Source organism: Chaetomium fimeti, assembly GCF_033439085.1.
Source record: "Chaetomium fimeti strain CBS 168.71 chromosome Unknown B0H64scaffold_5, whole genome shotgun sequence".
In the NCBI taxonomy this organism is placed as follows: Eukaryota; Fungi; Ascomycota; class Sordariomycetes; order Sordariales; family Chaetomiaceae; genus Chaetomium; species Chaetomium fimeti.
The window spans coordinates 154,832-180,000 of NW_026944333.1; the positions used below are offsets into that span (position 1 = coordinate 154,832).

General features: G+C 55.5%; 12 protein-coding genes across 12 annotated transcripts; 6 read left to right on the forward strand and 6 right to left on the reverse strand.

Annotated features, from left to right (window-relative positions):
- Nucleotides 1-98: 98 nt before the first annotated feature.
- On the reverse strand, nucleotides 99-2,359 carry B0H64DRAFT_398801 (P-loop containing nucleoside triphosphate hydrolase protein). The gene has a single exon (XM_062803977.1). The coding sequence runs from the start codon at nucleotides 2,247-2,249 to the stop codon at nucleotides 225-227; it is 2,025 nt and encodes a 674-aa protein (XP_062657350.1). The 5' UTR covers nucleotides 2,250-2,359; the 3' UTR covers nucleotides 99-224.
- A 127-nt stretch (nucleotides 2,360-2,486) lies between these two features.
- Nucleotides 2,487-3,488, forward strand: B0H64DRAFT_398802 (proteasome maturation factor UMP1-domain-containing protein). Its single transcript, XM_062803978.1, has 2 exons — nucleotides 2,487-2,677; nucleotides 2,778-3,488. Exons 1-2 carry the CDS (start codon nucleotides 2,675-2,677, stop codon nucleotides 3,249-3,251), a joined length of 477 nt encoding a protein of 158 aa, XP_062657351.1. The 5' UTR covers nucleotides 2,487-2,674; the 3' UTR covers nucleotides 3,252-3,488.
- A 63-nt stretch (nucleotides 3,489-3,551) lies between these two features.
- B0H64DRAFT_398803 (ubiquitin-related domain-containing protein) lies at nucleotides 3,552-4,827 on the reverse strand. The gene is made up of 2 exons (XM_062803979.1): nucleotides 4,023-4,827; nucleotides 3,552-3,971 (listed from the first exon to the last, which is right to left on the reverse strand). Exons 1-2 carry the CDS (start codon nucleotides 4,594-4,596, stop codon nucleotides 3,820-3,822), a joined length of 726 nt encoding a protein of 241 aa, XP_062657352.1. The 5' UTR covers nucleotides 4,597-4,827; the 3' UTR covers nucleotides 3,552-3,819.
- Nucleotides 4,828-7,761: 2,934 nt separating this feature from the next.
- Nucleotides 7,762-9,015, forward strand: B0H64DRAFT_433137 (uncharacterized protein; the record flags this gene model as incomplete). Its single annotated transcript, XM_062806033.1, has 2 exons — nucleotides 7,762-7,903; nucleotides 7,983-9,015. The coding sequence occupies 2 exons, from the start codon at nucleotides 7,762-7,764 to the stop codon at nucleotides 8,825-8,827; spliced, it is 987 nt and encodes a 328-aa protein (XP_062657353.1). The 3' UTR covers nucleotides 8,828-9,015.
- Nucleotides 9,016-9,560: 545 nt separating this feature from the next.
- On the reverse strand, nucleotides 9,561-10,005 carry B0H64DRAFT_442943 (uncharacterized protein; the record flags this gene model as incomplete). Its single annotated transcript, XM_062806677.1, has 3 exons — nucleotides 9,561-9,650; nucleotides 9,720-9,732; nucleotides 9,770-10,005. 3 exons carry the CDS (start codon nucleotides 10,003-10,005, stop codon nucleotides 9,561-9,563), a joined length of 339 nt encoding a protein of 112 aa, XP_062657354.1.
- An 804-nt stretch (nucleotides 10,006-10,809) lies between these two features.
- On the forward strand, nucleotides 10,810-11,277 carry B0H64DRAFT_374707 (uncharacterized protein; the record flags this gene model as incomplete). Its single annotated transcript, XM_062802359.1, has 2 exons — nucleotides 10,810-11,078; nucleotides 11,151-11,277. The coding sequence occupies 2 exons, from the start codon at nucleotides 10,810-10,812 to the stop codon at nucleotides 11,275-11,277; spliced, it is 396 nt and encodes a 131-aa protein (XP_062657355.1).
- Nucleotides 11,278-13,575: 2,298 nt separating this feature from the next.
- On the forward strand, nucleotides 13,576-14,019 carry B0H64DRAFT_475407 (uncharacterized protein; the record flags this gene model as incomplete). The annotated part of the gene is made up of 1 exon (XM_062808100.1): nucleotides 13,576-14,019. The coding sequence occupies exon 1, from the start codon at nucleotides 13,678-13,680 to the stop codon at nucleotides 14,017-14,019; it is 342 nt and encodes a 113-aa protein (XP_062657356.1). The 5' UTR covers nucleotides 13,576-13,677.
- Nucleotides 14,020-14,362: 343 nt separating this feature from the next.
- On the reverse strand, nucleotides 14,363-16,585 carry B0H64DRAFT_398814 (glycosyl hydrolase). Its single transcript, XM_062803980.1, has 3 exons — nucleotides 15,883-16,585; nucleotides 15,733-15,821; nucleotides 14,363-15,674 (listed from the first exon to the last, which is right to left on the reverse strand). The coding sequence occupies exons 1-3, from the start codon at nucleotides 16,139-16,141 to the stop codon at nucleotides 14,529-14,531; spliced, it is 1,494 nt and encodes a 497-aa protein (XP_062657357.1). The 5' UTR covers nucleotides 16,142-16,585; the 3' UTR covers nucleotides 14,363-14,528.
- On the reverse strand, nucleotides 16,574-18,863 carry B0H64DRAFT_475409 (uncharacterized protein). The gene is made up of 5 exons (XM_062808101.1): nucleotides 18,570-18,863; nucleotides 17,226-18,501; nucleotides 17,069-17,137; nucleotides 16,870-17,003; nucleotides 16,574-16,806 (listed from the first exon to the last, which is right to left on the reverse strand). Exons 1-5 carry the CDS (start codon nucleotides 18,600-18,602, stop codon nucleotides 16,732-16,734), a joined length of 1,587 nt encoding a protein of 528 aa, XP_062657358.1. The 5' UTR covers nucleotides 18,603-18,863; the 3' UTR covers nucleotides 16,574-16,731.
- A 645-nt stretch (nucleotides 18,864-19,508) lies between these two features.
- On the forward strand, nucleotides 19,509-19,829 carry B0H64DRAFT_442948 (uncharacterized protein; the record flags this gene model as incomplete). The annotated part of the gene is made up of 1 exon (XM_062806678.1): nucleotides 19,509-19,829. The coding sequence occupies one exon, from the start codon at nucleotides 19,509-19,511 to the stop codon at nucleotides 19,827-19,829; it is 321 nt and encodes a 106-aa protein (XP_062657359.1).
- Nucleotides 19,830-21,805: 1,976 nt separating this feature from the next.
- On the forward strand, nucleotides 21,806-23,291 carry B0H64DRAFT_475410 (uncharacterized protein; the record flags this gene model as incomplete). Its single annotated transcript, XM_062808102.1, has 7 exons — nucleotides 21,806-21,981; nucleotides 22,065-22,151; nucleotides 22,213-22,282; nucleotides 22,372-22,479; nucleotides 22,544-22,741; nucleotides 22,805-22,843; nucleotides 22,903-23,291. Exons 1-7 carry the CDS (start codon nucleotides 21,850-21,852, stop codon nucleotides 23,289-23,291), a joined length of 1,023 nt encoding a protein of 340 aa, XP_062657360.1. The 5' UTR covers nucleotides 21,806-21,849.
- Nucleotides 23,292-24,435: 1,144 nt separating this feature from the next.
- Nucleotides 24,436-24,900, reverse strand: B0H64DRAFT_398816 (uncharacterized protein). Its single transcript, XM_062803981.1, has 2 exons — nucleotides 24,607-24,900; nucleotides 24,436-24,546 (listed from the first exon to the last, which is right to left on the reverse strand). Exon 1 carries the CDS (start codon nucleotides 24,893-24,895, stop codon nucleotides 24,608-24,610), a length of 288 nt encoding a protein of 95 aa, XP_062657361.1. The 5' UTR covers nucleotides 24,896-24,900; the 3' UTR covers nucleotides 24,436-24,546; nucleotide 24,607.
- Between the last annotated feature and the right edge of the window lie 269 nt (nucleotides 24,901-25,169).

Here is a 25,169-nt window from a genome sequence, read left to right on the forward strand (position 1 = left end):
ACCATAGGCGCCAGAATACTCGGGATCCCGTCCGCTCTCCCCTAGATAAACTCGCGACCGCTGGATCAGTAGTTGGGTCGGTGACGACCAGCGAATCCCCGGTGTTGTATGTTTTTGACTTTTTTGCTGGTCTGGTTTATCCACCTAAAACCGCACATGCGAGCTCTGTCGGACTCTGCATCAATACCGGTCACTTTTTCACATTACTAGGCGTTTACATTGACTTAAGCCCCCTGTCCAACCCCCCAGATCTCGGCCCATCGCCTTGAGCTGGTCCTCAACGGACCATCCAGTCGCCCGAACCTCGCCGGCAGCCCCGTGTTGGCTTCAGGAAGGCACAGCCACTCCCTTACGCAGTCGGGTACCTCCTCCTTGACGTGGCTGATACAAATGAGAGCCTGCTGGTCTGAGAGACCCGTTACCTTTACGTTGCTGGCCCTTGAACCCGGGCTATCCACCACGGTAGCTCCTGTCAGGGACCCGTCTTTTTGTTTCGCGCCCAACGAGTACATTTTCTCCTCCCCGTAGGCGAGGAAAAGCATGCATTTGTCTCGGACGGCGTCGTCCATGCCGCCGAATGCCTCGTCGAGCACCACGACGTCAGGGTGCTTGATGATGGCCCGGAGGAAGAGCAGAATGCGCTGGGCGCTGAACGAGAGCTCGCCGAACATGTAGTCCTTGGCCCATGCAATCGAGCCCATGGCAGCGTCGTCCGAGGTGGCCAACTGCGGGTGCTTCTGAGAAGTGGGGTTGAGTTCCTGCTCAAACCATCTCAGCGTTGCTTCGACTTGCTCTGTAGCAACGGCATCGAGAGCCGGCGTGCTACGGAACGTGTTGGCCCACGCACTCTCCAGGACCTGGCGGATGGTCAGATTGCGCGGCATGTGCTGGTGAATCTCGGGGCTGGAGTGGCCCACGCGAGATTGGATATCCCAAAAGGTCAACGGCCGCTGGCCGGAGCCGGGCTCGGGCAACCTGCTGCGACCGAATAGCTTGATCGGGAGGGAGTATGTCTGGGGATGGTCGGAGCAGAGCAGCGAAACAATGGTCGTCTTTCCAGAACCGTTCGGTCCAAACACGCCCCATCGTTCACCCCTCCGAACCTTCCAGTGAAGCCCCCTTACGGTTTTCCCATCTTTCTCCTCAGTCCAGTTTCCCAGGGCGATCTTGTCGCGATACTGGACAGTGCAGCCATCCATCTCGACGAGTGGCTCCCCTAACTTAGTACTTGCCGCAGCCTCAGCATGGGTTTGTGGAACGCTTATCGAGAAGTCTTCGGCCATGCCTTCGCCGATGATTCCGCCTTTCGTCAGAGTCTTCCCCATCTCACTGAGAGAATGCACGGGCAGCGTCTCATCCTCGGCGAGTTTACCATTGCGAACCCCGCGAACGTACTTTCGTAAGCCCTCCAAAACAACATCCTTGGCCCCCATCACACCAACCTGGGCATCCGTCCGGAGGTACACCAAATGCGTGATCCACTCAGGCAAAGGGTCCTGCGGCCGAGCGCTCAACACCAGCCGTGGGCTCGCCTTCTCCGCAAGCGAGTGCAGAAGAGGGCTCAGCCCAGAAACAGTCGGCGGGTCCAAGCCCATAAACGGCTCGTCGAGCAGCAGCACCTCCGGACTCGTAAGCAGCGCCCGCGCAATGCGTGCCCTCCGCCCCTGCCCGTTCGACAGGAACGTCACGGGCAGATCCAGCAACTCGTGGAGCCGCAAGTCGGCTACCACACGCCCGAACAGCGCCTCGTCGATGCCCTTGTCGTCGGGCAGCTTGGACGGGTTCAGCTGCATGTTGCCGAGCAGGAAGTCCCGCAGCGAGAAGTCGGTGATCTCCCGCCGCGACTCGTACCGCGCCGAGAGGTAGGTCGAGACCGCGGGGCCGAGACTCCCGCCGCCTTGGGAGTCGAAACCGACATACTGGATCGCGCGTACCGGGGTCCGGAGGTGGTAGGGGACCTCGTCGGTGCTGAGGCAAGGGTAGGACCTTGCGGTGGGCGGGACGGCGAGGTGTTGGCCGCGGAGGACCTGCAGGAGGGTCGTCTTGCCGGAGAGGGATGGCCCGACGATGCACCAGTTGTGAGGTGTTTTACTATGTGCGGGCAGTTCAAAGGTCAGGTCCTTGAAGAACGCCGGGTTCGGATGGGTGTGTGCATGGGATGCTAATGCAGAAACAGTGCCGGGTTGGTGTCGGTAGAAGGTGCCATTGGCGATGCGGATTATCGGCGGCGTGCCGGATGGAAAGCGCATCTTGTCAATTGGCCTCTAGCGGAGTGTTGGGAGGCCATGACAGTTGCAAGGTGAATCGTGAGTCAACAGAAATGTTGAAATGTTCAATGCAAAAGATATTCCATGCTGTCGCCGGTCCGGAGATAGCCCCCCGGGGATAATTGGAGAGGCGAGCAAAGAGCCGGCAGGCAAGGGTGGCTTACATAATTCTCGAGTTCGTTGGCGGGGGCCGGGGGTGCTCAGCCAGATCCCTGCTGAACGCGAGGCTGCTGGAGCCTGCGCATGACAGCTGCAACCCGACCTGGAGCTTCAACCGACAAACACCAACACCACCGATCCGCCACAAACCCAACCTTCAACGAAAAGCAAGGACCGAAACTCGGGAAGAACCTTTACTCACCCCAAACCAAACCACATAAATCATCACAGATCACACAACCGCCAAGATGGTAAGCACCCCTCTCCTCGCACCCACTCCCACCCCGCCCACCACCCCTCCGAACCAACTTGAACCACCACCCAACTAACCACCCACCCTCACCCCCCCAGTCCTCCAACACCCTCCGCATCGTCCCCGCCACCAACCACGAAACCTCCTTCAGCCACATCCCCTCCCGCACAGCCGGCGCGCCCTCGGCCCCCGGCCTTCACGACACGCTGCGCGCGGGCGTGGGCCCGTCCCCGCTCACCACGGGCGCCGACAAACCCACCTCCGCTCACCCGCTCGAGGCCCGCCTCAAGGCGTGGGAGGCGACGCGGGAGGCGCTGCGCATGGAGACGCTGCGGCGGGCGTACGGGGTGGCGGAGCCCGTGCGGCGGCAGATGGAGCTCAAGATCGCGCGCGAGGGCCAGTGGAAGCCGATGGCGCTGGGCGGGGGCAACGAGGGCGGGATGGGCAGCGTGCACGAGGATATCCTGGCCGGGCGCGACGATACGATTTCGTGGGAGGATGTGTTTACGGGTGAGGAGGGCCGGGCGTCGGTTGGGGTGCATGACGAGATGGAGAGGAAGTTGAAGATGTGAGGGGTGGTAGTAAGGCAGCGGGAAGGATGGCGAGCGGCGGGTGAGACGGGATAACTACTTAGTGATAGCCGGCCACGACTGCAGCGTCGTGGGGGAGAGACACTGTTACAGTGTTTGGTCCGCTTGGAGCTCTCCATGACTCGCTGGGCTAGCCAGCATCTTAAGTCGGCGCCCATCACCCACCATAGACAAGGAATGACAGGGGCAGTGGTTGTGCTCACGATCATTATTGCATAATCTACGCGGACCTCACAGTTGTGGCAGAACGTGTCAAACACTTCCACCAACATGGCCAAAATATCTAAGGCATCGCTGGGTGACCCTGTGGGCCATCCCCCGTCATGTATTTGTACGCAAAACAAAACAAAACAAAAAGTCAAAACAACTCAGTACGCCAGTCCCTGCCCCTCCACCCGTGTACATTGAATGAGAAAAGCGTCGTGCAAAACATCGCTTCCGCGCTCCTTACCATCTGAATGCAGTTGAATGACAACGACATAAATCCCGAATCAGCCCAAAAGCAAGACCCAGCGTCCATTTCAAAAAATTAAGCCCAATTAGTCGTGGCTCATAGGATAACACAACAACCGCTACCGCCATCTCGACTCCGCCCCTCCCGGCTGTGGGCCTTGCTCTTGGCTGTCTCTTCCTCCTCCATCATCTCGGGAGGGCGCACCGACATATGGACAACATTGGGGCTATCCCGGCTGAACTGGTACTCTACAGGGGGTCAGCGTTCATGTTAAGAGGCGCAAGCAACGGAAAACTGACTTTTCAACTGCTCCTTGTCGTCCAAGAGCTTTCCGAAATGGATCAGCCGAATGCTACTCGGGCTCGCGGGTTTGCCATCCCACTCTTCCCGCCACTCCCGCAAGATCAACTCCTTCAACTTATACACCGATATGCTGAACGGGTCCCGCCCGCCCGATTCCGTCACCTCTGGCACCTCGACGTTGCGTTTCGAAAGGTACTTCTCGTCGATCCTGTAGGGGTGCCTGGCGCCCGTCGGTAGCAGCAGGGTGATGGCGCAAACGGGTGCGTCCGTGTCGCCGGCCGCGAGGGCGGGAGGCGGTAGGTCGGACGGTCCTATTGACAGCGAGTCGGCCTCTCTTGGCTTCCCAGCCACTGGCGGCGGCGGCCCGTCCTTATCCTTTCCTTTCGGTGACCCATCTGCCGAGGCTGCCACGACGCTCGATTCCGCCACCGGTTCACCAACTGTCTCCTTGTGCTCCGCCTCCTCCTTCCCCCCGTCCACTTCGTTTATCGGCAACGGCTCAGATGGCTGTGGCACTGTGTTCTCGCTTGTCATTTCGACGTCGGCAGCCTTGGGGGCAGGTTCCGCCATGATTGCAGAGGTAGCGGTGGGAAGCGATCGGCAGGGCGGTCGCAAGGCCAATGGGGCGGTGTCAAAGAAACGAGAGATGCCCGGAACGGGGTCGATCCGCTGTGTGCGTGTGGTTGCGGTGAGTCCCGAGAGCCGCCACAGAAGACGGAGGTTCCCGCGCTACCAGAGACAGGTGGGTATTCGCTTCCGACCGTCCGGAAACAGTGCTTGGGGCTGACCGAGGAATCCACCGAGACAGCAGCGCGTGTCGTCTCTTCTGTTCTTTATCGCGCAGTTTGGTCGGGCGCGAAATTGAATTGCCGGCTGCTCAGAGGGTGGTCGTCGGATCTACCGGAAATGCGGCCTGTCGTCATGTGTTCGCCAGGGCCGCTGCAGAGCAGGCGAAGGGGGCGGATTGGCTGTCGAAACAGCGCAGTAACAATTCAGGTAAGTAGTAGAGACGGACGAGCAAAAGGAGAGAATCGAGGTCCGACACCGCAAATTGAGGTCGGGATGGCCGAAGGCGAGATGGCTTGCTGGTTGGTCAAGTGTTCATTTGGTGCTGAGAGACGCTCGAGATGGGTAACGGCGGGGATGACCGGGCAACCAAAGACTAGCCACACGGCGCAGATGCCGAAAAAAAAAACGCGGTACCCAAAAGAGAAGAAAGGGCCAAGCTCCCAACGCAATGCTCGAATATTCGAATCAAGCGCCTGAAATGGTTCAGTTGCAGCTGAAAGGGAAAGAAAAGAGAAAGCAGGAAGCTTGGCAGGAGTTGTTTCGGTTCCCGGACCAGGCCGCTGACGCCCCCTGCGAACCTTTGGAAGGAGCCCCCATCAAGGCAAGCTGGAGGATGCTCCACAGCTGGCTGGGGAAGGACCCACCGCAAAGAGGGTCAGTCGCTCAGTGTGCACGGATCCCACTGGGGAAGCATCTCCAGGCTCTTGGCAAACAACCGACCTCGAGCAGCCAGCCTAACGACGACCGACCAAACAATCTGGGGCTGAAAGCCTCGAACAGTGCCACAGTGCAAACTTGAAATCTGCTGACATTCTCACGGCCACCCCGATGGCCCGAGGTTTCCAACCACAATCCCCCCGTCACCTTGATGCCGTGATGTGTGGGTGCGACCAATCATTACTATTTCTCGGATTGGATGCCCGGACCACGACGAGCCACAGACTGTTGAGCTCATCATGTCACCATTCGTTCTGATAGAATTTCCGAGAAGCAATTCTACTGGCCCTCTTCCGCGCCTGGTTGAGGAGTGTGCCGGCATTTACGATACGCCACTAACGCACCCCATCGAATGGCTAGAGGTAATATAGGTAGACTTACCGGCATGCTACAGAACATGACAAGCCGGACTTGGGCGACAGTCATGTTCCCCGAGGCCATTCTACGAGAGTTTCCCAGAGCCGGATTTTGTTTTTGTTTCTTCACCGGCACGGAGGCGATGGGGTGGTGGCGCACCTGTATATATATATAAGTCCCTAATACCTAGGTAGGCAGGGTGGTAGGTCACAGTAGGTAGTAGGTACCGAGGTCGTTCGGAAGCCATCCTTTCGATAGAAGACGCGCGTGTCTTGTTGGCTGGATAAATAATGCCGCCTTTCCGTGACTAGGGGCCCTAACTTGAATGTCTGTGCATGTCGCGGGGAACATCACCCGCCACGAGCATACCGTGAGGCAAAAGAACGGGCCCGGGATGTCTGATTCTGGCCGCGGACCGAGGCATATTGCACAGACCTTCTACATATCGCGTACTAACAGAGTGGCAAACCCAATATGTGACTCACAAAATGGTCCTACCGCCAGCTATGCGAAGGTTACATCCATCCCCCGTTCGTTCCAGTTTCCGTTCCCGACCGTGACCTTCAAGTCCCGGAAAATAATATCTAGGATTCAAGTTCACATCATCATCATGGGCGTCCCCCCGTACGAGCTTGTTCCACAGGGTGTAAGCCACATTTGCACGCTTTCATATCTAATGTACTCAAGTCTCGGTGCTGATATACCGATCCTCCAGGAACTCGGGTCCAACCCGGCCGACCTTGCCCACCTCCCCAAAGGCGCCCGCCGGAAAAGACGGCCAGCATTACCGGTGGTGGTGCATTACTGGACGGCAGCATCCCACCCAATATTCCACGCAGTCCTTTGCCTAAAGATAGAAGAGTACATAAGCTCTCGCCCGTGGAGGACCTTCAAATATGGATATACGATAAGGAGATAGCCGATGAGTATAGGTCAAGCCACACACCGCCCGAGGTGGTCGCGAAGGTCACGTCCGGATGGCGGTGGAAGTAGAGAGGTACCTCGACTAGGTATTGTGGTCGCGAAGGTCACGTCCGGATGGCGGTGGAAGTAGAAAGGTACCTCGACTAGGTATTGTGGTCGCGAAGGTCACGTCCGGATGGCGGTGGAAGTAGAGAGGTACCTCGACTAGGTATTTTAGTGTTTGATACTACGTAGGTAACACGTTGCGGATTCCCCACCATTTGACTCGTTCACTGCAAGTTCGGTGCCCTTAAGTCGCTTCGAGCCCTCATTTGGGAAGTAGCATCAATGTGCGCACACGCCTGGACGGGGGAAGCCACTTTGACGAGGGCAAGTTGGCGTTGAGTTTCTCCCCGTAGACCTTGACGCAGCGTCATATACCCAGCCACCTTCTACCTCGTGCAGATTGCCGTCCTCGGGTTGGGATTCGGGCTTGCCGGTACCGCCGCTGGTATGTTGCCTTCACTTGAACGGACGTGCACCGCGCAAATGGTGAGAAGGGTTCCGTCTTTAGCTCCTCGTTTTCTCCCGCAATGGCTCGAGTCTCACGATGGCAACAACGTTGGAAACGAAAACCAGTCTCTGCCCCACCCACAAACAGCCATTCTTGCGAATGCGCTTACGATGGAGGTTCTTTCTCAGCCCTCGGGGGCTTCGCGGTCCGGCGTGACCACCACCCCGTCTAATCCTTGTCTGACATATTGGCACAGCCAGTGCGCAATTTCTCAAGGCTTGATCTCTGTCTTTTTATATTTCAGTCGTCTCCCGTCGTTGCGCCTCCATCTTCACTTCCGTTTGTCGTTTCAATCTTCATGTTGGGATTGCAACCGTGATCCGTCCACTCGTTCCGAACATCTCAGACAGTCATTACAGTCATTACAGTCATTCCTCTGGTCTTGGGTCGCCAAAATGGTGGTACCAACCTGTTTTTTAACCATTCCGGCGCTGGCGACTACCGTCATCGAGTCTGGCTATCGAGTGCCCGCCACTCTTGCCTATGCGCCGACGAACACGGACTATTTTGGTGCGACATCGTGTGGGCTGAGCTCCTGTCAGTCTCGTCCATCCTTCCGTCGGCTTCGAGAAACTGGCACTGCCAGTGGTTGGTACCTTACTAACCGGTTCTACAGTGGTCACAACGACGTGGCCCCCCACAGAAAAAGCCCGATGCACCCTCCCTCCTTCGGTTTCTGGCCAGGCGTATTCCGTCACACCTGTCGTCTATGTCCCACGAGCTGCTCCGGGACACACCGAGCCCTGGGACTACAGCAAGCTTGATAACTACACCTGCGATCCCATCTCGCCAGCTAGCATCAACAAGGGCAGCTTCCAGTTCGCATGCAAGGACCTACGCGGGAAGGACATGGGCCAAGGCTTTCACACAATTAGCTGGGTCTTGCCTACCGCCGTCGGCATCTCCATTTCCACTTACCACTTCAATGCCTACCCGCCCATCTCAACGCCGACGTATGTGGTCAATACGGCGAAGGCCAAGACAACTCTGGTTCCGACGACCAGTGCAGTTGTGACGACCACGCGGACGGTGACTGCGGTAAGTACGGTTACCGTGAGGACTACCACGAGGACGACAACTTGTTTCTACACTGCCACGGTCACGCCCACACCCACACCACCGCCAGTCTCTGGCCGTGGTGTCGGCCGGCCCGGCAGCTCGAACCCCCAGCCCGACTCGGACTCCGAGCTACCCATATCGGACTCGGAGTCCGCGGTCATGGACCTGAAAGAACGGGCAGTGTCTGCCGCGCCTACGATCGGCAAACCAGACGTCACATACCCGCCGTATGGAGTAACCACAATCTACGTCAAGAGCATCAGCACCTCGCTCTACACCATCACGACGTACTCCACCTCTTTCCGGGCCAGTCCAGTTATGACTACCACCATTTCGGTCGCGTCGTCCGTGTTCAGTACTGTCACAGTTACGGCCACACCTGTCTCTAAATCGACGTCCTGAGCCCGATGTGAGCCTTTGGCCTCGGCGGCTGTCGTTGGCCTTGACGACGTTCACGGAGCCAGGCACCATGTCAAGAGACACGACTCGCAGCATCCATCTGGCCAGCAGGAGTACTCACCACCAGAGCAGCTTTCTCGGCTCTTTTCACTTCTTTCCCTAATAGAGGTTCGGTGTACTTCTGTACTTGTAGATTAGTCGGCATTGGGTGGCAAAGTCTTGCGGTACTGTCCTTGACCCTATGTCCGGGCCATGTTAGATAGGATCGATTGCACCATAACGCCGAGAACCAATCATAGAACGCAGTGTGTACTCCGTACCATGATCACTATCATTGCCTGTTGTTTGCGAGCCGTAACGAGTACTTCCTGGTGGGGCTTCGGTTAAGTTTGGCTGTGCCGCAGGCGGGACGAGTGAAGAGTTGCCAAAATAGGGATGTAAGTGGTTGAGCATCGGGGGAGGCTTGCCTCTAACGTCTTCAGCCGGTGAGCTGATGGGTGCGGTAACAGCGGCCGAGGACGGAGACACCGCACCGACCGGTGTGCAGCGATCGAAGTTCTATGAGTACTCGAACAAAGAATGGACTATTGTAGCATCCAGTCAATGGAGGAAAGATTCACCTGTTCGTGGAGGGCACAAGGCAACCAACTAATGTTGCTCAGTCTTCGTGTGCTAATGCTACCTAGGTAGGTAAGGTAAAGAAAGACATCACCCCTTGAACCTTCTTGATCAGCCCCTAGGCCGTGGTCTTCCACCGCACCTGAAAGAGAAACTTGGCGAGCCACTTGCACCTTCCATCAACATCACTCCCACAAAAGCATGGCGCCTGGCACGCAGTTAGTGCCTCAGGTCAACCCCACCGTCAGCCAGGGTCACGCACCAGACGTACACGTACCTTGGGCATCGAGCTTAGAGGGCACTCAGGTAGAGTTGTTGCAGCAGCACCTCTTTCTCTTCCAGCCGCAGTCCTCCATGAAGTCAAAGCCGCCGTAGCCGTCGCAGTGGTACTCGCACTGGCCCGAGTTGAACCAGCCGCACTCGCCCGGGTGCCTGCAGATCTCCCGTTGCACGATACCCTCGAGCGGGTTGCGCTCCGAGACGGTGGTGTCTCCGACTTGAGGGGTTGGAGACGCCATGACGGTGGCAAGAGGGGTGAGGACGAGGAATGTGTTGACCTTCATTTTGAGGATTGTTGTGAAGGATTGCTGCTTGAGAGTCGTCTCTTGGGGACCGAGAGGACTTAATTGATTGACTTAGGATTGATGTCAGACGCTATAGTTGCCGATTTGAAGGGGAGGAGGAGGGCTTTATGTAGACTCGACTGATGGCGAGCCTTAGGCCACGGTCCTCTTCCCGGTCTGTTACGGTTTGGCAGGCAGGCCACCGTGTAACTTGTGTACAGATGCACCATAGCCCCAGCGTCCGCATTTACCCTACGTCACCGACGAGCTGAGATCCTAAAAATAAAAGATGATGAGCAGCCTTTTGCTCTCCGTCAGCCCCTCTCTGCTTTCTTTTCAGTTGACTCTTCCGGTCTGACGATCTTATGATGATCCGCATGACAAAAGTAGGTGCCTTGAGCATGAATATTGCTCTTGGCCGTATCTTCTGATGGAAGATCTGCATCGCTACTGTGAGCCTCGCGAACGAGAGCAGCGCAGTGGTCAGGCTGTGCCTCGGACGGGCCAGGAAAGTCACACAAAGCTGAATCGAAAGGGTTGTCTCCAGTTTGCCGATAGATTGATCTTAGAATAAGACGGAATAACTGAGCATTCTTCAGCGTCTCAAATGTAGCACGAGAGAGGGGTGATAGTTCCCTTGCGTGGCGTAGAGCATTATCGGCGGACCCGGTCACCTCTGTTTTCGACCGAGGACTGAGAAATCACATATATTGGGCCAACCCTTCCACGGCCCCTCTCTTAATTCGGGAACCACCAGGTTTATTCTCTTGCCACAACATCATCAAGCCCCCATTCAAGTTCACGATGAAGTTCGCCTTGTCTCTGTTCGCCCTCTACGTCGCTTTTGCCTCTGGCGCATCGAGCCCGCAAGATGCTCATGATGGGGCTCCTATCCTGATTGACCGAGATGGCGCGTTCAATGTCACCGCCGAGGGCGAAGAGATTGAAGTCGATATTGGAGACGAGCTGGACCTGTCCACCTTGGAGAAGCGCAGAGGCTGTAGCGGACACCGTCGACAAAACGATGTCTGCAAGGGCAACGCGCTTTTCAAGATGAACTCTCGTCATAACTGGTACGTGAAGGCAAACCTAAAAGCCTCGTGCGGGGATTTGCGCTGAATCTTCCTGAAACACTCTGAATATAGCTACAGAAGAGGCGGCCATTGTTGTGCTAAGAGCAAAAATGGAGACTACGGGATCCAGGTCACAAGCGGCACGCAATCGGGCGAAGATTGCGGTTACTGCTTTTCGGGGAAGTGTAGGGCAGAGTAGTTGAGAAGCTTCTTAACAAGTTGCTTATTAGCCTTGTCAGCGAGTTAGGGAATTCTAAGATTGTGTCGTAGCGTCTTGCTAAGAATGGGTGGTTTCACTTAGGTTGCTTGTTTCTCAATTGCCCCGTGTATTATCTTTTCCACGGCTGCTGTGTGATGTGAAAGGATGGTTCTTGGCTGCGGCACGGTCTATACCAATAGTAGTGTCAATAAGAATATATTCTAGGTATTGATACTCACAAAATCTGGGGAAGTGTTGCTGAGATTCTCGTACGTCGATGTATTTCGACATCACGTCCCCGTTCTACTCGAACACTCCGGGCCCTGCGCCGCATCAGGAAAAGCCTTGGATGAAGCGCGGCCAGACTGACCGCCCGCCCTCATATTAATAGAACGTCACCACGTAGCACAACACATGCAGCTGGAGCGGCGATCCTTCTGCTCATTGGCGTGTAAGGATTCTGACGGTTGGCAGCTGCGGATGATCTGCTAGTATGATGCCGGATGCGTGTAGGTGGTTGAGGGGGCGGTCCAGCCCACCCTATGCTATCTACCTATGAATGCTGGTTCGGATAGTTTACTTGGAAACTGCTCACAGTAAGCATCCCTTTTCTCGCAACAACATCGTCACGCTTCTGTCTATTTTGAGTCTGGGGACTTCCAATCCCAAACCATCACTGTTTACCGTACCTACGTGGAGCGGGGTGACATTAGTGCTCGAAATTCCGTGCTCGGGGGTTATGTGAAGAGCAACGGGTGAGACTCGGACTCGGTAGGTTGAACTTATTTTCCATAGGTGCCTCATTTTCCTTCATTCGTCTTTGTACAACATAGCGCTGAAGTAGAGAGCGGCTCCAGGAGACACCACACCACCACACCTATTCCAGAGAGTACGCCAATCAAAAAAGACTCTCGGCTTTGCCGCGCAACTGTTCTGGCAAGACGGGGGGTTTGGACCGTTCCCATTCGGTACCGACCTTCTTAATCCTCATTTCTGCCCCAAACCCACTTCGGCGTGCCAACCGAGATGTCTGAGCCGAGGTACTTCCTGACGGGATGGCGGAATTTTGCAACGTTCTCTTGCGTCGCCAGACCCGGCATGCCGCCCCAGGCAACAATGCCCCCCCATAGCCTACGACAGGACGTTGAGATAGACACGCTTAGCTCCCGGCCTCGCGAGGAGCCCAAAGTTAGTGTGGTCCCTTTCGTTACACAATTGACAAGCCCGGTATTCCGGACATGCTGGGCGGAAGAGAGACCCAGCTGGTGTAGCCCGTTTCTTCCCACAACAGCCAACCCCTAGGCTTCAGGAGGGTTTTGAGATTTCGGGTAGCGAGGAGATACTTTCGAGACCCCATTGTTGGCATGAGGTAGACACGAGGCAGCAGTCACCCTTGCAAACCTGGAAGTTCAAACTCACCTGCTAGCCAGTAGATGGCTTCTGGCCACCGGCGTGGTGACATGGGTTTGGGTCTAGACTCGGACTCCACGGAATGAGTTGTTTGTCCAGACCATGACGGAGCAAGGGAAGGGTTGCCAAGGTTTTGTGGTCCACTTCGTTTCATCTCCATTCAACCGTGAGATGTGTGCTGCGAGGCCTCGGTGATGCCTGTCTCCGTTACAGAAGGAGTCAAGAGCTGAGAACCACAAACATCTCCCCAAAGGTCTGAGGTGACCAGGGTGGTTTCATCGAGGTTAGTAAATGAAGATAATGCTTGGAAGCGAGGCTATAGTGTGTTTGTGATACTGCATGTAGCCGGGCAAGATCGGACACCGACGAGTGACAACCAAGCCTTCGTGGTTTGGTGTTTGTTTTCTTCGCGCATGCTTCAAGTTTCTCACATGCTCGGAGTCCACCATCATCCAAGGTACTGAGATTCGACTTTATGCAGCTTATGGCCGAAGACACTTGACTAGCTGAATTGGACACTGCGCTCTAATAGTTGCCAACTAGTTCAGTCTCACCGTCGCATCCGGACCCAGGCAGGTTGCAGCCAAGGCGTACCCTAGCCTTGCAGTAGGGCTGAGGCAGATCTCTCCCAGCTAAGCGAGTCAATGGATCACATCGCCGTCGCCACTTCTTAGGCATCTGTGGAGATATCACTTGGCCCCCTTGAAAATTATGACCGTTTGGAAGCAAACACCACGGATGCTCAGGTCCGTCAGAGTCTTGGTCCATCATCATGACTCGGATCTCGACGAGAAGAGGAGGTCGATTCCGGAGTGAATGTGTATATAATCCATCAGTTTCCCCGTTTAGGAGCGAATATTCTCGATACCAAACACACCAGACACACATCACTCTTCAGTCATTCCTCCCAGTCTTGTACCTTTTCAAACATCAACGCCATCAACGCCACCCACCAATCCAGGCTACTTCGTCTTTTTACACGCCGTCAAAATGAAGTTCGCAGTGTCCCAATCGATCCTCCTCCTTCTAGCTCCCTTCGCTCTAGCTCTCCCAACAGGAGGAGAATCCTCAACTATCACTCCAAAGGGCTATACGGTGCCAGGGAGTAACTGCAGGGAGTTCCGTGGCCAGATCATCTGCGCTCGCGATGAGGATGCTCCCGCGGATGTTGAGAAGCGTGGCTACACCGTCCCGGGCAGCAACTGCAAGGAGTACCGTGGCCAGATTATCTGCGCCCGCGATGAGGACGCTCCCGCCGATGTTGAAAAGCGTGGCTACACGGTGCCAGGGAGCAACTGCAAGGTGTTCCGCGGCCAGGTGATCTGCTCTTAAGGGGGTGGAGGTCCATGGTCACCCTCCCTCACGTTGGAGTCTTGAGCTGTCCACTCCGCTCGACTCATGACGACATCACGACCGCCCAATCCGAAACAACAAACTCAAGCTAGACGTCATTAGCTAGAGAAGCGCCGTCGCCATCGCGGTTGAGAGACATAGGGAAGGTGTTGTTTAGGGATGGAGAGAATACTAAGGGGTCTTTGGAATTTGGCTTGTAGGATGGAAATCGAGGGGGCGCCAGGGGGTGTGAGACGGTTTCTCGCATGCACGATGTTTGTTATTTGGTTACTTTTCTTGGTATTACGGGTATTAAAGGATGAGATTAGAAACGGAGAACTGCCATGTTTTGAGTGCACCTAAGGTACATGCTTTTTTGAACCACGCAAGGACTTCCCGAATAACTACTAGTAGGGTAGAGTAGTAGGGTAGACTCGATGGCATTAAGTCCGTCGAAGGCTCGACTCTCGGGCTAGGCGCGTAGCTCCCTTCTCCCTCTATCGATTGCCTTAAGTATCCTTTTCCATTCCCCTTCGCACCCTGCGATCTTCCTCGACAGGATAGACAACAATTTTGTCCAGATCAGCCCCCTTCTGATCAAATCCATTCCACAATCCGCCTACGGTAATTGTATTGTGCTTCCCCTTTTCTAATGTCAAGAGCAGCGGGGTGGATAGGATGATGCCTTTGTGGGTATCCCTCTGATATAGCGTCTCGACCTTTTCCGTGTTGCCGTTGAGCACCACGCTCGAAATGCGGCGCAGCTGCCACGTTCCGCCAATCCGGTCCGGTGTGCCACCAGGCTGATCGCCGAACCCCATGTCGTCCGTGTTTTGATAGTAGAATGACACCCACTGTGGCTTCCCAGTGCCCTCGATGCCCTCGAAGGTGACGGTGCTGTCGTTACCGTAAATGCCCGTGGCGATACTCCCTTTGCTGGCGAAGTTGGCCTCCTGCTTGAACGCACTCCCAGCCGTCCCGGCGTCGGCCGCAAAGTACGCCTTGCCCTTGACGGGCGACCACTCGCCGGTCTCCACGTCCAGATCATACACGTCGTTCCACACCAGCTTGAGTGTCTTGTCGTGGTCGTCGATTTCCATGGGCAGCCAAATGTACCGGCTGTCCCAGATCGAGTTGGAATCCCACTGATCGCCAAGGTACAGGTGCGTCGTCTTCTTCTTTCCCCTTACCGTTAGCGTGAAACCCGACTGCGAGTTGTACGTCCGGGTGTTGAGTGGCGCCACCATAAACGGCTGCGACCATGGCCCCGCGAGAGAGTCGGCCCGGAAGGCCACAACGTTGTTGGGCCGGTAGCCGGTCTTATGGCTCATAAGAGCGTAGTAGCTCGTGTCGGTCTGAACGATGGTGGGGGCCTCTAGATCGTACTTGTCGAATCGGTGGATCACCTTGTCGAGCGCCGTAATATCCTCGTTATAGGAAGTGAGGTAAACATCTCGGCCTTCTTTGCGGTCCCCGTTGGAATACAGCGCATACGACCTTCCGTCCTTGTAGTCGGTGAAGAGGCCGAAGTCTTGCGACCAGTTGCCCAGGGGCGCGGTGGCGCTCACGAAGGTGTAGGGACCCGAGATATTCGGAGAATGGGCAAACCCTTGAAGTAGCAGTCCATAGGTCCCGTTATCCGCGTGCCACCACATCTGCTCTTTGTAAGTCGGACGGTGCATTGAAATCGGCGACGAATGCCCATGTGCTTACGTGATACTCATTGGTGACCTTGCTGTAAACCACCTTCGGCCGCTGGATGATGTGGGATGGTGAGATGTAGGGATGGCCCGGGACAGGGGCTACACGAGATAGGTAGGTAGTTAGCAAGGACGGGGTAAGAGCAAAGATGTCATGACGAACCTAGCGCAAGACCGTGGCTCTCCCACGTTGCGAGATCATCTGAACTGTAGACGGAAATACCACCGCCTTCGGGCTCGTCTTCAACCTTGTACTCGCCGAATAACCAGAACTTGCCGGTATCCTCGTCGATGGTCACACATCCAGCATGGGCATTGACAAGGTTACCATCCGTGTCGCGCCACCTGCCGCCGGGGACGATGTATCTGGCGGCCGAGAGGCCAGCAAAGAGCATGAGGGCCCAGAAATTTGACCGAGCCATTGTGAGCTTGGCGGGGACGGATTTCCAAAGCTTCTTAGCACCCCAACCTCGACCTGGTGACGCCGTTGTTGGTTACCTTATATGGAGATACCCTCACCTTGCTTGGCATTCTTTGGACAGGGCAGGGGACTGTTGACCCGGGAGGCTTTACCCCGAGATCTGCCCTCGCTGGGCATCGGGTGGGGCATGTTGATCTGGTAGGTTTTACCCCGGGATCCTCTTTGTCGTCCTCTAGCCGGCTTTACCCCGAGATCGTTCATCCGGCAGGTTTTACCCCGGGATCTGCCCAAGGTCTGGTCTCCTCCCCGCATTTCGCTGCCTCCCGCCCTCCCCACATGCCTTTCTGAGACGTGACGCCTACCTAGGTATCTAATCATACTTGTGTGAACGCATCGGCCTTGAGATAGTGGCGGTGAGCAGTCATAGACATGCGGTTGATTTAGGCAAGCGGCTCGAATAAGAAACTCAGAACTATTAATAGCAACAGCCAGTATGCTTTGTATTATGTATCATGAAAAGAAAATCCGCAAACGTCGTTTCGTCTCGGTCGACACCAAATACGGAGCCGTGGCCTCTTCCCGTTGAATGGATTACGCCACTGCTGGACACTCTCCCTGGGGTCCGAAGCCCTGACAGAATTCCGCAATTGCAGGCGTGTTAGCTTCCTGAATGCATCCCGTCGTTAGCAACCTGGAAGTCAATGGTGTCTGAAGAGATTTTCAACTGACCGCAAAGTTTACGCTCCACAATGGTGACTCCGTCCCCGCGACTTTCTTCGTCAGACTAGCACCGATGGATGTCCCAAAGTTGAGGCTTCCCTGAAGCCCATTCTGGAATTCCCCGCACACGGTGCAGTTTGAGGCTGTCCATGTCAGTGTCTGGTCCCCAAGAGGGCCTAGAAAACAAAACATCAAGGGAGGCACCCACAAGTCACAGCCTTCAGCGTGGCCGACAGCGTCGGTGCATCCGCCCTCAGCTCGGCCGCAAACCCGGTCTCTGTATCATCACAGTTCCGTCAGCCACTGTATGGCACCATCCCCAGTGCACTCCCAAAAGGCCGGGATTAGGTAGATAAGGTACTCACCAAACACGCTCACCTCGACCCCCACAGCCGCCCTCAAAAACACCGCCGCCCTCGTCTCAACCGACGCATCCGCCTTGAACTCCCCCCCCCGAAACTCCACCCCCCACCCCTCCGCCCCGGCCACATCATCCCCATTCAAGAAATCCAACCTCGCCACCGACCCCCCCTCCACAACCGCCGTACCCCCCATCGTAACCGCCACCCCGCCCTTCACCCCGCCCACCTCCATCCCCAAACTCACCCCGACCGTCGGCCCGAGCGTGACAATCCCCGGAATCGCCACGCCGCCCGGCGCGAGCTCAAAGAGCGGCACGCTGCGCGACACGGGCTCGACGACCTCCCCCTTGAGGCTCAGCCCCAGCACGGCGGTCGCGGTGAGGTCGTCGGGTAGGGAGACTTCGATGGCGGCGGCGGTGAGCTCGAACCAGCGCGCGGAAAAGTGTGCTTGCACGGCGAGGGAGCCTGAGGTGTGGCAGTCGAGGCAGGTTGCGGAGAGGGTGAGGGGTGCTGGGTCGGGGAGGGTGAAGGAGATGGTTTCGGGGGAGGTGAGGTTTGTGGTTAGGGGGATGGTGAAGGCGGGTGAGAGGGAGAGGGCGGCGGTGGAGAATGGGTTGTTGTTGTGGTTGTTGTTGTTGTGGTTGTTGTTGTTGGGGTTGGTGGCTGGGGCGAGGTTGGAGATGGCGGCGGGTGCGGCCTTGGTTGTGTTGGTTGAGATGGTGTTGGTTGTGGAGGAAGTCTTGTCCGCCGCTTGGTTGGCAACGTCTTCACCCGGGATGCTTGGGTGGTGGCGGCGTCGGGTGGCGGGGGTTGCGTCCGTGTTGGCTGGGACGGCGGCGTAACCCATGGTCAGGTCGAAGGTATGGACTGCCTGCTTCCACGTTGTCTGCTGAACCTGTAGCACCGCAGTTTCGACCTCGTCGTTGTACACGAGTCCCGTGACGTTGTAAGGGATGCGCTCCGCGTTCCAGCCGCAGGCTCCCGCGCCGACCAGCAAGAGGAAGTGGTTATCGGCACCCTGATTTACCCACTGCCAAATGTCTTGGGCATCGTCGAAGTCGGCCTCTTCGAGGAACTGCAGCTTGAGTGTGCCCGAACCGGTGGACGGACATGTGACTTGGCGGACCATGTCATCAATGAGTTCGAGGTTGACTACGTTCTCGGTCTCATCGGGCGTCTCAATCCGAAGCTTTGCCACGGTGCCATCTTCACCACCCCAATAGAGTGTTTCCTCTGCCTTGAGCTCCAGGGCGGATCGCCGGTCACGCTTCGAATTGCCCTGTCTGGTGATGCGAAGTGGTTGCAAGATGACTGGTTCCGGACTGGTCGCCGCGCCTCGGCGAATACGGTCAGTGCCTGGTGAAGAGATGGCTTGCGCATTGCTGCCTAGGTGCCGCGCACCTACAGACCGAGCCGGTCCGGCAGCAACGCGACCATGCCATATCGATGTCACAGCCAAGAGAGCGTGTATTACGGTCGTACGTAAATGGACCATTGCCGCGGCCGAGTAAGGAGTGGAAGTACCGTAGCGGTGTCAAAAGAATGAGGTGAAAATATAAAAGAAAAAAGACGGGAACTGCCGATATAGGGCTACCCGATGAGAAATGAATGACTAGGTACCTACTTGCGGGTACACTTCGTGTTTGACGAAGGTTCTCGGTTTCTACTAATATACGTACCTCGGCCTAGGCATTTATTTACAACCCAGGCACATTAAGGGGTTAACATCGAGTTTCGAGCTTGTTTGTTGAATGCAATTGGCTGCTTCCTACGTGGGCTTGGCATGTCTGGATCCCACCCCCCTAATTACCCCTGAAAGGTGAAAGGCGAGGGACGCATTGAAGAGTGGGAGTAGCTCAGCGGCGCTGTCAAAGTGTGCCAAGGGTGAGATGTGCTACAAAGCACCGCGATTCGCTGAGGACTGCTGTGATGAGACGGAACCCAGGCGTTGGGCCTGTGACTACGGGCCAATCCCGTTACGATTCGTCAATCCTTTCCTGGAAATCCCAAGGGGGGACAAGGCAGACTGTATAAGGTAGCATCTCTACACTCGGTACCCTAAGGAGAAGGAGACTCTGGAAATGCGGGTCGGCGAGAAAAGGGGCGGATTGGCTTACACAGTAAGGTTACTGACTGACTCTTCCTTGCCGACAGGACGCCATCAGTTTTATCTGTTTTATCTGGACGAGCATGGATAAGCCGAGTCATCTGGCGGCCTCGCGTCCGAGTCGTCGTGGGCGGTGGTGCCAAATTTGATCCCGCAAAGCACGGCACCTGACACTGAAAATGACCTCAGCAGCACACCGTTACCTCGCGCAAGCCATGGTCAAGCCGCACTGGCTCTCGGCCAGAGCGTTCTGGTACCGGCGCGCCGCGGCCTCCGACGGCGCAACCCAGTTTCTCTCTGTTGACGCCGAATCGCTATCGCATCTGGCAGCCCACCGCCCGGCCTTTAACCATGCCGCCCGAGTTACGAAGCTCGCCGAACAGACCAGGCAGGAAATCAAGCGGGCCTCCATCCCCTTCGCCTGGATTAAGCTGGACGGGGACGTCGCAGCCGTGCGGTTCCGCCTCGATGGCAGGGTGTTCCAAAACACCAACTCTTAGATCCGATAATCCATTGGATTTAAAAGAGACAACACCATAAACTTCTAGGCCATTGGTCGGAAACGTCGACATTCGGCGCCCTCTCTCTAGAGGAATGCGCATAAGTTTACTCATAATTGCAATGTGCGTATGTGTCGGGAGAACAAGGTACCTACCTAGGTAGGTAGGTACCTACCTACCCAGTGATATTTGTGTTTTGTCCCCCACCCCCTACCTAGGAAACCAACGTCCGTACGGGAGCTTATTATATATTAACGGAAAATGTAAGACAGAAACGGAAAAATAAAAGACACCCTTCCCCTCGACAGGGTTGGCCCAACTCCGTGTGCAAACGGGCGTTGCCCCAGTTCACGATGAAAAGCATCAGGTCAAAGTGAGCTACCAAGGTACGAACATATCGGTAATCAGCTCGAGCCGCCACCGAAAGCTTGCAAGAACGCATGACTCGTTCCAAGGCCCGAGGACGTCCCACCGCCTTCAGCGCCCGGCTTCAGGGGTGTAGACGGGCCAGAACTCCAGGTCCCTGGCCGCGACGATGCCGCGCTGCCATATCACCGTTGGGTTATCACACAGCCCCTGCCACTCACGTCTACAAGTACGCGCGAGCCCCCCGAGCGCTTTCGCCAACTGTTCGTGAGTGGTGGGCCCAGCGCAACTGCCGGGTCTCGGCGCCGTAGCTGCTGCCGTGGGGTTGGCATGGGTTCTCCCTGTTCTGGAGCGCGGCTAGGCCGCCTAGCCGCTCCACAACATGAAGCTGCCCCATAGCTAAATTCAGCCGCTCCTCTCCAACATCCACTTTGTATCGGTAGGTACCGTACTCTCGACTTTCTCCCTCCATCATCACCTTGGCTCGGCCCCTGCCGCCTCGCTTCCTTCGCTTCCCCTCTATCCCCTTGTGATCCTATAGCTTGCTTGCTACCAGCCAAGATTACTGTGCTCTGATACTCATTTCTCCAAGCGGGATGCCACATCGCTTCCCCATCTTTGACGTCTTATAAGCCCCCTGTCGTCACTTCAAGGTTGTCTTCTGTACGATTCAGGTTTGTTGACAGGTGGGGTATGGCAGTGGTCAGATAGATGCAAGCTTTCCCATGTCCCGGTACGCTGAAACAACCACGGTCTCCAATCCAATCAATCTCGATCAATGACATCCCCATCTTTCGCAAAGGGTTACCACAATCGGTAAGTTAAGCCTAACAGGTGGGCCCCTAGCCACGAGGGTTTCTCCGATCGTCGATCGTCGTGACAATTTTTGCTTAGCAAACTCGTGTTGTTGGTCCACCACCAATCTTTCGTTTTCCAAATATCCGCTTGGGAGATTCGTAACCAGCATCGACCTTGTTTCTAACCACGTTTGAGTTTCGGTCCGCTAGATACAATGTACCCGTTCTTAGTATTGCGATCTACCGAAGAGCTGGCGCGACTGGGTGGAAGCAAAAGCTTATATAACAAATACCTTGGTTCCACGCCACACCTGGTTCCTCTTGCAGTGTGGTTCACAGAGTGGAAACGCGGTCACTTACTCGGTTCCCTTATCGATTTCATCCTCTCAGACTCACTTGCCGAGAGAACGGGAAGAGAACGGGAAGAATCGCCGGTTCCAACATGGTGCTCCACGTAGAGCGCGGACCGGACGTAGCCGCAGCCGTTATCACAATGGTAAGTACCTACCTACTAACTCTTCTTCCAAGTTCAGCGCGCATGCTCCGCACTCTCTTGTACTGTGTATACCGAGGTTTTACCGCTAGGATTCTGGTTCAGTATCACTTGACTAACATCGCCCTTAGTAAGTCGGAACAGATCCTCTTGCTCCCGCAGTATCCGTTCGATACCCGACCCTCCCGTTTGCATTGGAGGCTTACGCCGCCCGTGTCCTGCAACATCCTTTCCAAGAGCACCGCATTTGCCGATCCCAGCATGCTTATTCCCATTGATCAGATGTTGTGTCGGCTACATCACTTTCGCCCTCCGCGTCTACGCCCGACTGCGATACGCGCCATGGGGTAGGGAAGACTGGTTCATGACCGCGGCGTTGCCCTGTTTTACCGTGCTTTCAATAGCATGCATTGCCTGTGCTTTCACTGGTGTTGGCGCCACAAATGCAACACTGGCGCTGCCGCAAAATGAAGGGTACCAGGAGAAGGGACTATTCGTCAGTGAACCCCTACATGTAAACGACACGGGCTGTGCATGGCCCAGAGAGCATGGGGCTGACGATGATATGTGGGAGATTAGTGGTTCTTCATGTTTGAGGTTTTTTACTGCGTCAACATCATTCCTGTCAAGCTGTCCATCAGTCTAGCGCTCGTTCGCATCGCCGAGGTTCGTCTTCTCCGTATCGCTCGGCTAGTTGTCCAGATGCTGACGAGTCCATCTCAAATAGAATCGAAGAGCTTTTATTTACGTGCAATATGGTGTCATGGCAATGTTCACTATCATGAATCTCGTCGCCGGTCAGTAGTACTCATCCTCCGTCTGCCGTCGGCAGTCTCTATCCGCGGTCCATGGATCCAGCTGACATGGAATACTCGTTTCATTGCAGGCTTTTACATTATCTTCCATTGCAATCCGGTCAGCGCGGCCTGGGACACATCTGCCCTACAGAATGGAGGGAAATGTAACCCTGCGGAGTACCTGGCGGACATTTATTGTGAGTCTCGTGCAAAAGAACGGAGACTGATGGACTCGATACTCACCACGGACGCTTTGGTTAGATGCCACAACTGCGGTCAATATCTTCACGGATTGGGTCACCGCTTTTATGCCCATACCGCTGCTCTGGAACGTTCAGTTAAACCGAAACACCAAGGTTTCTGTTGCAGTCTTGCTGGGGCTGGGCTTCTTTGCCTCCATATCCGCCTGTGTCCGCCTCAAATACACCGTCAATCTCACAGCCAGCGAGAACTACCTATGTACGTGTCGCAGAGGTGCATACTTTACGACGGGAACATGCTGATAACTGTTTACCGCCGCAGACGCTCTTGCCGACATTGTGATTTGGGGCTACGCCGAGAGTATGACCCAATGATTCTATCTGTCTCCGCCATGATGCTGATTGTTTCTTTTCGATTAGACGGCCTCGGCCTCATTGTCGGCTGCGTAATGACACTACGCCCGCTCTTTCGCAAGGCCTTGAACTTGGGCGGCGACACGTCAAACAAGAGATCGGGCATAAGCAGTGGCCGCTACGGTTTCCGCGGCAGCGAACGGCGCCCCTACCAGAAGTGCGAGAACGACTACGAGCTGAGGGTGCGTGGTGACGAAACGGGTGATGGGCCCTCTACAAACGGGACGACCTTTACGCGGGTCCTTGGCGGGAAACGGGAAGAAGACCTGTCGAGCTTCGAGACGGAGAGTCAGAACAAAATACTGAAGGCGGATGATGAGGTGTCCGGAGACCATCAAGTTCCGCACAGCATTGTAGTGACCAAACATATCAAGTTGTCACACGAGTTGGAATAATCGATGTGGCGGAGGAAGACAAGTTACATTATACCAGAATACTTTGTGGACCATAATCTGGACCTGCTCCCTTCACGAGAAAGGGGGGTGGGGTCGGAGACTGGGAAGGGGAATGTGCCACTGGCCCCTCACCAGTTGGACGGGGGTTATAGTTCTTCTGTTTTCCGTTGCTTTCACCTGTTTTCGCAGCTCTTGTATTTAGTCCGAGGTCCTGACCGTTTCAGAAGTTTCAGGGGTAAGCAAGCGATTCTACTCTTTTTCACCACTTGCTGGAGTTGCTCCTTTTGCGATAACCGTGACCGTGCGTATCTGCCCAGAGGACCATGGGCATATAATTGGGGTAGAAATTACGGGGTGCGGGTGGGACCAGGAGTATCTCGGATCACCGTAAGGAAACATGAGCTCAAGCCCCTCTTAGTTTCCACGAGCACTCCTGGGCACTGCGGCACTTCAGTATCAACAACGACCCAACCCTAGCCGACAAGCTGAGGCTTCCCGCAGTGCCCAGCCGGAAGGGCCATAGATAATAACGACCAGCGTCGAACACCACGATCCCGTCTCGTTGAGTCGCCCATAATGTGGCGCCGTTGCTGGAGGGGGAGGCCGCGGTTGTAAAAGACGAGAGAGGTTCGTGGGCGCCGGCCCTCTGACCTCACCAGGCAAAGAGGGCCGATTAGCCGTGGAGGTGCCGTGTTCTTGGCAACGCTGCCCGGGACCGGTCGACGAACGTTTTGGGAGGGTTGCCCAGGGGTTGATCATGTCATCGTCACACTGAGGCGACATTGGATGGACGATTCTCGGCTCTGCCGAAGGCGTTGTTGCCAGCTACAGCGGCGAAGGGCAAACCTCACTTCATTACGGTAAATTGAATTCCTCTCAGCCACATATCACGATATTATATGCTAAGAAATCGCTGAAACCTGGCTTTGGTTTCTCTGCCTATGTAGGTAGGTAGATAGAACAAGGACCGCATGGTTGTCAGATCCATATATTTCTCACCCTTCTCGGCTAGGTACCATTGTGTAATCCAGTGTATAGGTGTTGAACCAAACACTGTTGCGATATTCATAGTAGCGTGAGGAAAAGACCGTTCCCAGAATCGAAAGGATAAGCTACTAGATACCCAACCAGTTTCACCCACCGCCCGGTCCTAACTTCCGTCGTCCACCTAGATGTACCAATCTCGCAAACTTGAAAAGAGCCCACCCCTTCCCAAGGTGATTGCGAGAGTGCCTGGTCCTCGAGAGCTGAGTTCCTGTGATAGACCATAAGCCAAAGACATGGCACTAAGAGGAGCCCGCCACGCGCTAGGTACCTTAGGTCTCGCAGCAGCATCGCTTTTCCAAAATGCCGCAATCGGTCCTGGCCATGTGAGAGAACTTGTAAGGCTTGCAGTAGTCCTCGCACTTGCCGCTCCAGGACATGCTGCAGCTGCTTCGGTTCCAGCACGCGGCCCGACCTTTGACGGCCGGGTCCTGGACATCAGAAGGGGCGGCCATAACGCTAGCCAATGTGGCGGCGAGGAAGCAGAGGGTGATCTTCATTTTGGGTTTTGGAAAGAGGAAGTTGGTATGGTCTTGAAAGTTGTTTATGCTGCGTGTCATGTCCGAGCTGTTGATTTCTTCGTTCGAGGACCTCTTGGAAGATGGCCATAGGTATTTATACCCCTAGGGGCAATCCGTCCACATGTTTAACTTGGGCATTGGACATCGAAGGACTTATTTTCGGTTTTTACATCTTGACGGTACGCCATGCGATTCTGTCTCGTCGTTTGCTGGTCATGCCCGTCTTACTGTCGCACACGTACGTCGTCGGACATTGCTGTCCTACCTCGATTAGATTGCTTACTTGACTATCACGTCGTTGAATCGTTCCGAG

Bases quoted from the DNA above. Each gene is read 5' to 3' on its own strand.
- B0H64DRAFT_398801 (XM_062803977.1), bottom strand. From the start codon at position 2,249: ATGCGCTTTCCATCCGGCACGCCGCCGATAATCCGCATCGCCAATGGC.
- B0H64DRAFT_398803 (XM_062803979.1), bottom strand. From the start codon at position 4,596: ATGGCGGAACCTGCCCCCAAGGCTGCCGACGTCGAAATGACAAGCGAG. The intron at 3,972-4,022 runs GTCAGTTTTCCG...GACCCCCTGTAG, and splicing joins CGACAAGGAGCAGTTGAAAA to AGTACCAGTTCAGCCGGGAT.
- B0H64DRAFT_398816 (XM_062803981.1), bottom strand. From the start codon at position 24,895: ATGACACGCAGCATAAACAACTTTCAAGACCATACCAACTTCCTCTTT.
- B0H64DRAFT_475409 (XM_062808101.1), bottom strand. From the start codon at position 18,602: ATGCGCAAGCCATCTCTTCACCAGGCACTGACC. The intron at 17,138-17,225 runs GTGAGTACCTTA...GTGATGATACAG, and splicing joins GGTCGAGGTGAGCGTGTTTG to AGACCGGGTTTGCGGCCGAG. The intron at 16,807-16,869 runs GTCAGTTGAAAA...GGATGCATTCAG, and splicing joins TGTGGAGCGTAAACTTTGCG to GAAGCTAACACGCCTGCAAT.
- B0H64DRAFT_398814 (XM_062803980.1), bottom strand. From the start codon at position 16,141: ATGGCTCGGTCAAATTTCTGGGCCCTCATGCTCTTTGCTGGCCTCTCG. The intron at 15,822-15,882 runs GTTCGTCATGAC...TATCTCGTGTAG, and splicing joins GAGCCACGGTCTTGCGCTAG to CCCCTGTCCCGGGCCATCCC. The intron at 15,675-15,732 runs GTAAGCACATGG...TACAAAGAGCAG, and splicing joins AGGTCACCAATGAGTATCAC to ATGTGGTGGCACGCGGATAA.